Below are 10,945 nucleotides of genomic sequence, written 5' to 3'. Positions count from 1 at the left end.
GAGGTGAGGCTCATGAACTTGTCTCTTGAGGTTTCTGTGGCCAACCAAACTGGAAAATTCCTACATAGTCAAGCCCAAGGAAGCCCAAGTCCATAGTGCTTGCAGAACAGTCAAAGCTTTGAAATTTTCCACAGGAAAGAAACCAACTAGATTCTATTCTGCCAAGGATTCTCTCAGCCAACTAAACCATGGACACTTTCTGCCTCTGGACACCTTCAGGGTGTCCTGGCTTCACTAGGGCTGGTGGATAGAAACAAGCAGGATTATGTGACTATGCCTCTGAGGGCCATGGATATGCATTAGGTAGCTTTCCTGGACACTGATTCTAAGGAAAGCGATCCTTAAAAAACTACGGTATGGGCAAAAAAGGGAGATTAACCCACCACAGTAAGGGCGAGTACTCATATAGACCATTATGTGCAAAGGCAAGTCTTTCTAGAAAGTTGTTGGACTGCTAACCATGAGACAGAAATAAAAGGCTGTGGGACCAAGCAATTTCAGAGCCTAGAAGTCTAGACGAGAGAGGATAGGGTCAAACAGAAATAACATTATATAGTTTTGTCATTATGTGACAAGCACTGTGTGCGGTTCACTCAGGACATAAAGAGAAATCGGAATCAGTTCACCAGGCAGCATTCATCCTTCAAGGCATGACTTGCCTTGAAGACTCAAACTCACACAGCCTATGTGCAAAGCAGATGTGATGCTGACCTCAGACCTCAGCACTGTGACACCACACTTACTTAATACAGAGTATGTCACCACTGGTACTGTCTCTGTGCAATCACCCTTCATTATATTTCTTACCAGGGGCATGTACTCAAATTTCCTCGACACCGGCTCTAAGGGAGAACACCTAAAAACTAAGCCAAAAAGGGGGAGGGGGACTCAACATATCAAAATAAAAAGAAGCCTTTTTTATAATTCTTCTACCACACATAGGAAGATCCAAGTGCAAGGACAAGCGGCAGCTAGGGCATGAGGAGTACTGACTTACCCGTAATCTCCTGGGGCCATCGGTGCAGAGGCCTGAGACCCCTCTGCGGCTTGAGGAGGAGGTGGCGGAGGTGGCTGCTGAGGTCTATTTAAGGCCATGTGCCTTGCTGAGGCAGACGGGGGCCGGTACTCATGCTCAGAAGCCTGGTTTGCGGCCCCATGTGGTGGTGCATCGCCAGTAGCACAGGAGGGGGTCACCGGCTGGGGGTGCAGAGAATGGTTGGGGGTGGCCGGGTAAGAGTAATCCGTAACATCTGAAGCATGGGATCTGGTGTTAGAGAGAATCAGTGGGAGAAATGTAAACTACATGTAAAAAAAGTTCTCTGACAGAAGCATATATATATAAATAATTACAGTACCAAGGCACAGAAGTAAGACACATATTTCCTTGATCATCAACTAGGTCTAGCCCCACGAGAACTTCTGAGCAACAACATAATTACTATTTCAGCAGCAAGCCGTGTTATGTGGATTCAGATTTTTGCTCTAAAGTGAGTAAAACAGATCAGCAAGCAAGAGGGAGCAGAGCCTCATTTTCAGTGCTTCACATACTTCCTCTCTGAAAGACAAGGCTACAAGACAAACCCCATTTCATTTGGAAACAGTACCAGACAGAGGATTTCAGTGGCAATGAAGCTGACAGTATATAATTAGAAAACAAAGAATGGCAGGTGAGCTGGATAAACATGAACAGTAACAAAAGGAAGAGAAACCCAGAATACACAAGTGCACTGTATTTTTCTTGAACAGAAGACATGTATTTAAGCCCAAGAGAAAGCAGCAACATGACACACCACGGAAGGGCCCTCTTACTTTCTCTGAACACACAGTTGGGTACAGTACTCTGAAAGCAACAGAAACCTGGTGTTAGTGAACTGAGAGGGAAAAGGTGCCAGTGCCCAGAGGGAGCAACGATCAGCAGGCGTGGCCACACAGGCTTTAGTAAGTGCATGCCGAGGCTGGGTTATGGTGTGAAGTCAGTAGTGCTGCACACGGCTCATGGCGCTGAAGCGGGATGGCCTGGGGCTGGGAGTCCAAAGAAAGCAAAACCACAAACCCTCTGGACAGCCTGTCCTCTCTCGGGCACCCTGCCTGCTCCAGCTTCCTTGCGTCACTCATAAATTCAATGCCCATTTTCCTTCTCTCCCACTCTTCTCTTCTTGTTCTGACTTTTCTCACATGCACTTGCTGGTTCCTGTTAGGGTTCAGCTTGTGTTTCTCCCTCTGAAGGAAACAGGCAGACACGTTGGGAAAGTGGTAGCAAGCAGCAAAAAAGGTGCACGCTGACGTTCCATCCCTGGCATTTCCGACAGCGGCTTCCCTAACTGCACCGCTGGTGACACAGAAAAGATGACTAAGGCAAAAGAGCCTGCTTTCTTCCCCTAGTTACAGTGTAGTCATAAATAATTTATTTTTCTTCTCTAACTGCAGTTATGAGTTCTATATTGTGGAGTCACTATCAAGGATGGAGATATATCTTGGTGAAGGAGCCCAGGGCTTTGTGCATGGCTAAGGAATAGTTCTAGTGCTGTATCTACAGCCCACAAAGATAATTTGTGTGTGTGTGTGTGTGTGTGTGTGTGTGTGTGTGTGTGTGTGGTACTGGGGATCAAACTCAAGACCATGCACTTGCCAGGCAGACACTTAAGCTGTGGAGCTATCTCCCCAGCCCTAAAAATAATTTTAGATGGGGTCTCACTGTTTCCCAGGTTAGCCTCAAACTTACCATCCTACCTTGTACCTAGGATGACAGGTATGTGCTACTACACCCAGTTGAGTCAAACAGATTTTTCATGGGAGAAGAATCTGATCTGCATTTATATTTAGAACATTTTGAAAATACAAATATTTCTATTCCAGGGTCATGGTAGACATGTGCTTGCCTGTGTGTACCTGAGCCAGTGGCTGTGTGTGCCACTTTTAGAAGGAAACAGTCATCCAGGAAAACACAGAGAGCCTCTGAGGGATAGGCAGGGCAAAAACTGTAAATCCTGTGGTGCAACAGAAAGTGCAATCCTTGTGAAGTACCTCTGTGACAATGGGACTTAACCAGACAGAGGCCAAAGCAAAGGTAGAGGCTTTGGTGATCCAAACGGCCACCAGGAGGATGGGCAGGGCAGAGGAGACTGCTCAGCTGCACAGTGGAGCACCTGAAGACAAGAGTGAGTGGTGGCAGGCAGGAGGAGTGGGAAAGCAGCAGGGCACTGTGGAAAGAGGAGGGGTGGGGTGGGGTGGGGTGGGCGCCAGCCACAGCCAGTACCACAGGAAGAGATGCAGGGTAGTCCTGCAGCTCAGTGATGACTGGCAGCTGTCTGCAGAAAAGAGAAGGTGCAGGTGAAAACACAAGCATTGAAACACAAAGAAGTCAGATCTGCTGTGGAGATTCAGCAGGAGACCCAACAAACATGAAGGAACTTGAGGCAGACAGGCAGGCAGGGTGAGAGTGCTGTAATAGAGGCCCCAGTAAGATGAGAGAACACAGAGGCACAGTGCTCCCTGGGCACACTGAAAGAGAGCTGGGTGCCCGGGAGGCAAGGATGTCAGCAGCTCACATCTTCAATTCACACTCAGAGACAAGCCATCCCTCATGTTCTTAGCGAGGGCAAAAATCTAGGACTAGTTTATGCAGGCTGGGATAAAGTGTATCACCTATATGAATGTCATGAAACTCACTCTTAGATTTCCCTCAGTAGTGGGAAACACATTTAAGTGACAGGACATAAGCATTACAAAACCATAGTTTCAAACAGTACCTAAAACATAAAACACCTTTTTAAAACAACAGTCAAGGAAGATATACGGAGTGATTCCAATTTCATAGAAGAAAAAAGCATGTACAGAAAAAGACAGATGACAGACACTAAAATGCAGAGTGGTTTCTATGGCTGAGAGGATTATGAATATTTAATTTGTATCTAATTTAAAAATATAAGAATTATGTTCTGGGGCCAGGGAGAAAGTTCAGTAGAATAAGCGCTTGCCTGGCAAGCGCAGGGTCCTGAGTTCAATCCCTGGTACCAAAAAAAAAAAAAAAAAGAAAAAAAAATTATGTCTTATTTCATAAGAAAAAAGTTACACACCTCAGTAAAATACAAAGTAAAACTTTCTAAATTAATTTAAAGGATCTAATCAAAGTACAATGGTGAGCTGTAAGTGACTTATCTGTTAGTAATGATGTGTGTAAACAGTGAGGAGGAATAGAAGACAATGTTTAAGAAATAAAACATAAATTTGCTTTTTGAAAAAAATCACAGAAATGAAGACACAGCTAAACAATGTAAACAGGCAGAACACTAAATAACCATCAACTTTATACACAGCATCTAGCAAATAAACCCAGACAATAGAGTAAGAATCAATCAAGTGATTTAAAATATCTATTTCCCATTTGCTTTGGTTAAAAGAAGAGAATGCATGGGATAAAAATAAAGTACATGTTTTTGCATAAGTAAATAATCACAACTAAATCATTTGGGAAAACAGGATAGCAAATTCACATTAGTGGAAACTATTACGTTCACAGAGTTCTCCCAACCCCAAGAACTAAGCAGAATGGCATCATCTTTTTTATGTCTAGAGAAATAAAGTGACATTAAAACTTAAACATCCAGCTAGAATTCACTCAAGATGCCTACGGTTTTCTAACAGTTAACAGTTGTACGAGCAAATGACCAAGGATCAGCCCCATCAAATTGGCCCATGACTTACAGACCTACTCGGGCAGTCCTGTAACTACAAGGTAAGTTCTTCAGCAAGTTATTTCCCACACAAATTTTCTGTTCAACGATGGAGGGAGGGGAGGAAGGGAAGGATGCAGAAAGGATTAGGGTGTGTCATGTGCATTTTCAACTCCGCACAGTGACTCTAATCATTACATACTGCAAATACATAGTAATAAAAATGGAAATTAACAAACAATTCTCCGTTCAAATTTTTAAATGCTGAAGACTTCGAGACTTAATGCAAATAGAAGACTATAACTTCGCAAAATCAGAAAGAGGGACATTAAAACAAAATTTAAATTGATCAGTCAGATCTTTTCATCCAGTGAATCCCTCTGTGAAAAATGTGACTTAGTGACCACATTTTTAAACTTCACCAGAATTTTTATACTAAAATTAAAATACATAAAATTAGGGCTGGTGAGATAGCTCAACAACTGAGTGCTTGCTAAGGCAAGTGCAGGGACTGGGGTTTGATCCCTGGCACAGCATGCTACGTGGGCCCCACCCCTGGGTGCACCGAGACAGGGCATGGTAGCGCACACCTGTAATCCAATCACTGGGGAGGCTGAAAATAAAAGGATCATTACAAGTCTGAGCTGCATAGTGAGACCCTGTGCCAAATACATAAAAAAAAAGCATAAGATTAATTATCAGAAGTACGAAATCAATAACTTTTTTCATCATTTTTTAAAAGAGTTATCAAGAAGAACACTGAAGGCATTTCTAAGTCACAGTAAGTCACCACCTATTATTTTTAGGTAATGAATAACAGATGAAATTAAAAATTCCAAGCTAAAAGATTAAATGATTAAAGTAAAAACTGAAGTCACTACCAATTACCCCTATATGCTACCTCTAGAGTAACTAAACAGTAAATTTAAGAGAAAAAAAATAGACAAAGCAATCCAATTTAAAATAATACTGCCTTAAAGTATTCAAAGTCAATATATAAATCATTTTTAAAAGAGTTTTGAAACCTACTGCAAGCCACATCAACCCACAACTGCTGGTGCCATTCCGTGTTACAGTAAAATTAGGAAGCACACAGAGGTGCCAAGCACCAGGGAAGGGCTGTAACACACACATACACACACACACATACAAACACACACACACACACACACACCTAGTATCTGGGGACAGGGATCCCTCGGAAGACGCTCCATGGTGCACACTCTGAGACAACCTGTTGTCGGGTCTAAGCTCTTTGTCATATGCCATCATATTCCACTCCTGGCGCCTGTTTCTGGCTTTTCTAACCTTTTTCACCTCACGGGTGGCGCCATCTATACGCTTTTGCTCCTGATGTCCAGGAAAAGGGAAAGCATGCCGAGACAGAAGGAGAGGAAAACAGCAGGTTAGATGCAGTTGCAATGCACAGGCAACAAGGCTGACGCGCACACAGAGGCATCCACATTTCCATTACCTGCGCTTAGGAACATGCAGGACAGCAGGCCCTGCTCACCCGCATGACCCAACCAGACTCCCTGACACCGCGCTCTTCCATCTAAACAAAAAGCCGTGGGCTGCTATTAAAGAGCCGCTTACCATAACCTTTGGGAAAAGAAACTGTTTGGTAAAAGAAATAGCCTGTTTTAAATGTTGACACCTTTTGGATCTACACTGCACACTACTCGAAGATCTCATTTCCCACAACTACATGTTTGCCCAGCTTGTTAACATGTAATTATCTTTCAAGTTAAACAATTCAAAATAGTCTGTCTGTTTAAGATTATTACCGTTATCTGTGTATACAAAATAGCATATACAGCTACTTTCTCTTAGTTCAATGAGAAGGTTTTGAACTAATAATGTTTAGACAAGATATCATGTCTGCATCTTGCACTAGGAATAGCTACTACAAAGACAACAATATGCAATGTATTAATTATTGTAACTGTACTACTAACCTGTTTTGAAACTATCTCATTACTACTTCTTTCTCAGTAAAATATAAAAAAATAAAAATTGTTTTTGAATTAAAAAAAAGATCACTACTGAATACGTAAGCTTACCCTAAAACTAGCTTAACATGAAACAAGACAAAAACTTACCTGCCCCACACAGGGCCATTCCTGCTATTTGCCTGCAAAAATGTGCTCATTTGAATGAATGCTCAGCTCCTGCATAGGTACTTTTCCCAAGGCAAGGACAGGTATTTCAATGTGCATCTGTTAGTTCCTTCTGTTTCCCTCATACGATTCTATGATCTTTAAGAGTGAAGACTGTGTACCCTGCCTCCCGTGCTTCCCTCCTACAGCACTCAACATGCTTTTCGGAGCTCCCAATAAATGCTGGCTAAATGATCAAATCCACACCATGCCTCAAGTATGAGCTTCAGGGGTTCACTCACTGCCAGGCACTGGAGACACAAATGGGGAACAGATAAAATAAAAATGCCACAGCTCTGTCCTCACGGAGCTTGAGGCCTGCAGGGGAAACCCACAACAGGGTGCACATAAATGCACCATGTTATATAATGCATTCTAGAATAGCAGTGTTTTCATATTTCAAAACAACAATAATGTATGTTATTAAATGTATATTTTAATGTATGCAAGTATACATATTTGCACACATCAAATGCCATCTAAGTGTTGAGGTGAGGGAGGTTGCCTGCAGTGACTTAGATCTGTAGCACAAATAGGCATTAGTTATGCACAAGACTTGTGTCACTTCACGGCAAGAGCAAAAGCATAGCAAACCAAGGCTCTGAGGAGGAAGGATGATACACTGACTTAGGAGAAATAAAAGAAGATAAATGGCAAATTGGGCAAATGGCCCAGGACCTAGGGGGCAGGGAAGACTCTGAAGATCATGCTAAAATTTTTGCTCTTTATCGAATGAATAATAGAACACTGCTGGAAAGTGAGAAAGCAGGAGTGGCACAGCGAGGAACTGCACTGTGGAGAAAAGACTGAAAGTAGAGAGCAGGGACACTGTTTAATATGCTACGAAGGTGGCAGAAGTAAGAAAATGAAAGGAAGGGAAAAGAAAAAAAAGATAAAAGAAGAATAAAATGCAAACAAAGCTTTGTAAATAAGGAAAGAAGAGCTGAAAGGAGGAGAGGGTAATGGAGGGGGAATAAACATATATAATGTGATCATTATAGGTATCTAAATGGCAATGATGTAAACAGAGGTATTTGGAGACTTTGATAATGGACCAGCAAAAGACATGAACGTAATATGCAAAGGTACAGAAATGGCTACTAAGGTTATGAAGATGCATGCTGCAGGTGAGATCAAACAAACTAGCACTTGGCAATAGGAAGACTGGTAGGAATAGAACTAGTTTTTCAGTCTTTTAAGACTGAAAGATACTAAGCTACAAATCAGACAGTATAATAGTATCTTCCAAAATTTACAATTCACATTCTTTTTATTAACAGCAATTTTTTGTTTGTTTGGTTTTTTTTTTTTTTTTTTTTTTTTTTTTTTTTTTTTTTTTTTTTGAGGAACTGGGGATTGAACTCAGGCCCTTGCACTTGCCAGAGAAGTGCTTATTCTATTGAGTTATCTCCCTGGCCCCCATTAACAGCAATTTAACTCTAGAAATTTACTCTAGCATAAACTAATATAAGAAGAACTCACTGCTTTATTAGAACAACATTATGAAAAAAATAATGAATAATTTCTGAAATAGGTATATTTCAGATTTTACATAACTATTACGAATGAAGTAGAACTCTAACAGTGTCAAGTCATGCCTGGTGATAATAATACCTATAATCCCAGCACTTAGGAGGCTGAAAAAGGATTGTAGAGAGTTCCAAGACCAGCCTGGGCTAAAAACTAAGCTAAGGCCAGTCTAAACTGCATAGTGAGACCCTGTCTCAGAAAGGGAACCCCCCCCAAATATCTGTATATGTCATATGTAGTCCAATTTTATGCACATAAAGTACTCTTTTAAATGTGTGTGTATATTCATTCATGCCTCAAAGGACTGAAAATCTGCACACCTTACTTTGAACTGTGGCTGGGTAGGGCTTGCCTTTATTTCCTTCGGGGCAAATTTGAACATTTTACACCAGAATATATCATGTATATACTTTTAAAATCCAAACGAAAGGGCCAGGAGATAGTTCAGCAGACTAAGCACCTGCTTAGGCAAATGCAGGGACCGGGGATCAATCCCTGGCACTCCATGCTGGGCTGGCCTGGCCCTGAGGCACACTGAGCCATGACCAAGCCCAGAAGTGGTGGTGCACACCTACCATCCCAGCACTGGAGAGGTTGAAAACAGGAGGATCACTATGAGTCCAAGATGTATAGTAAGACCCTGTACCAAATACATAAATTAAAAAATATATATACAAATGAAAAAAGGTGGAGATTTCAATGTGATTCCAATATGCATCCCTATTAAGAGTCACTGTGCTAAAGAACTTAAAAAGTACTACTACTTTAAGAGATACATGCTGACATAATTAGGAATTAAGCATGTTTTTTGTTTTTTTCTTTTTAAATATAGTGGTTCAGCCTCCAATTTTACCTACTAAGATAGCCACAGGACACACACACATAAATGTAAACCAAATATCACAAATATTGACAATGATGAATCAACACTGCAGCTACCTGTACAGGCCTACCTACTAACATGCCTGGACTATGCCCCATGGTTTCCTTTCCTAGGATGTTCGTAGGTATTTCTACCTTGGAAGCTCCCTTCGTGAAGCCTACTCACCTCACCTGGCCACCAGCCCCATCTTTCTCACGTCCCTACTCTGCTGAGCTCTTTACCTTCAGACCTCAGCGTGTGACACCTTTTTACGGCTTCCCTGGACACTCCACCCCATGTCCAGGACTACACTGCCATGTCAGCTCAAGCTCTAAACTTTGCTTTTAAGACACATATCAACAGTGTTACCACATGTTTAAAACTTTCTGCTTGTTTGGTTTTAAGTATCAAATTAAAGAAAACAATGTCTAAACACAATGGATTTGTTATCCCTAAATTTTCTAAACTGATTTTTTCCTTCAGGTTTGTCAATTTTAAGTGACTGTGACACAAGGATCTGAAAACATGGGAACGGAAGGCTATCTTGTCTCATTTCTAGTTTCTATGAAGGAGACTTGTGTTCACATTTGCGAATTTTTCTCTGAGTTCCAGAGGCTTGCATGATTGTTCAATGCTTGTGCTCCTCACTGTGCTGTGCCTCAATGTGTGTGACAGTCCTGTTTTTCATCATTGTTTATCTAGAACTTAGAAGGCATCAATCAAAGAATCATTTCATTAGAATGAATGAGAAATTTTTACCAGAATTTTAAGTTTGAGGAATACAAAATGAGACAAAACAGCAGAAGAAATGACAAATGATTCGGAAAAAAGCAACAATCATACATAAATGTTTGTTTTCTCTTTAAATGAGAATGGCCAGAAAAATATTCTTGTCAAAAGGATCTCTGAGAGGAAAATGAAAAGCCTTGTAATAGGGCAAAAGGTTTTATTATTATTATTTTTCTGTATTTTAGGAAAGGGTCTATAGGGTGTTTAGGGTCTCACTACTAGATCGTACTCATAGTGATCTGCCTGTTTACAGCCTCCCAAGAACTGGGATTACAGGCACAAGCCACCATGCCCAGTCTCTACTGTAATCTCAACACACCCTGGGCATGAGGCTGGCATGGCAGGCCCGGGAATTGAACCCCTGTGCCTGCTTGCAGGTACTTTAATCCACTGAGGTATTTGGCCAGCCCTTAGGACAAAAGGTATTAAACAAAAGCATTTTTGAAATCCCTGGTACTTTCCCTTGTTACTATGAAAAGGTATAAAGTTTAAAACAAACATACCCTTGACATGTTTATAACTAGGCTCTAATTCATGTCTTGCTTCCAGGCTGCATGAACCACTAGTGACACATGCATGACTACCACTAGCCATACAAGTTGCTTGATGGAAACCAGCCATGCTCGTACTAGAGGGGGCTCAAGCTAGTGAGAACATACTGAGTATCTCTTTTCATTCTTTGTAGAACTCTGTAGTTCTCCCAAGATTTCCTAGTAAAATCTTCCCAAGCCACAAGCATAAGAGTATAAATAGCCCATGTATTCTCTAACACCTCCCAGAATCCAGCAATAATAGCTCATGTCCCTCTCTCCTGCCATTTTTTTTATTCTTTCTTTCTTTTTTTTTTTTTTTTTTTTGGTGGTGGTGGTTCTAGGGACTGAATGGAGGGTCTCATGTATGCTACGTAAATATTCTACCACTAACAGGCTGGG

The 10,945-nt window shown here is 41.4% G+C and overlaps 1 protein-coding gene across 3 annotated transcripts in view; it reads right to left on the bottom strand.

The window, feature by feature from the left end:
• The window catches only part of Wasf3 (WAS protein family member 3), a 140,930-nt gene that overhangs the window by 7,625 nt on the left and 122,360 nt on the right, over nucleotides 1–10,945 (bottom strand). For 2 of the 3 annotated variants that reach the window (XM_023715105.1, XM_004631043.2), the window contains 2 exons: nucleotides 5,848–6,023; nucleotides 998–1,264 (listed from right to left, as the gene is read on the bottom strand). In XM_023715105.1, the coding sequence (XP_023570873.1) occupies nucleotides 998–1,264; nucleotides 5,848–6,023 (443 nt within the window). Of the gene's footprint in view, nucleotides 1–997; nucleotides 1,265–2,053; nucleotides 2,221–5,847; nucleotides 6,024–10,945 lie in introns of all 3 variants that reach the window. The other variant, XM_012514725.2, reaches the window with a different exon arrangement.

This window comes from Octodon degus, unplaced genomic scaffold, assembly GCF_000260255.1.
Source record: "Octodon degus isolate 3935 unplaced genomic scaffold, OctDeg1.0 scaffold00038, whole genome shotgun sequence".
NCBI classification, from domain to species: Eukaryota; Metazoa; Chordata; class Mammalia; order Rodentia; family Octodontidae; genus Octodon; species Octodon degus.
This window is presented reverse-complemented; position numbering and strand designations above follow the sequence as displayed.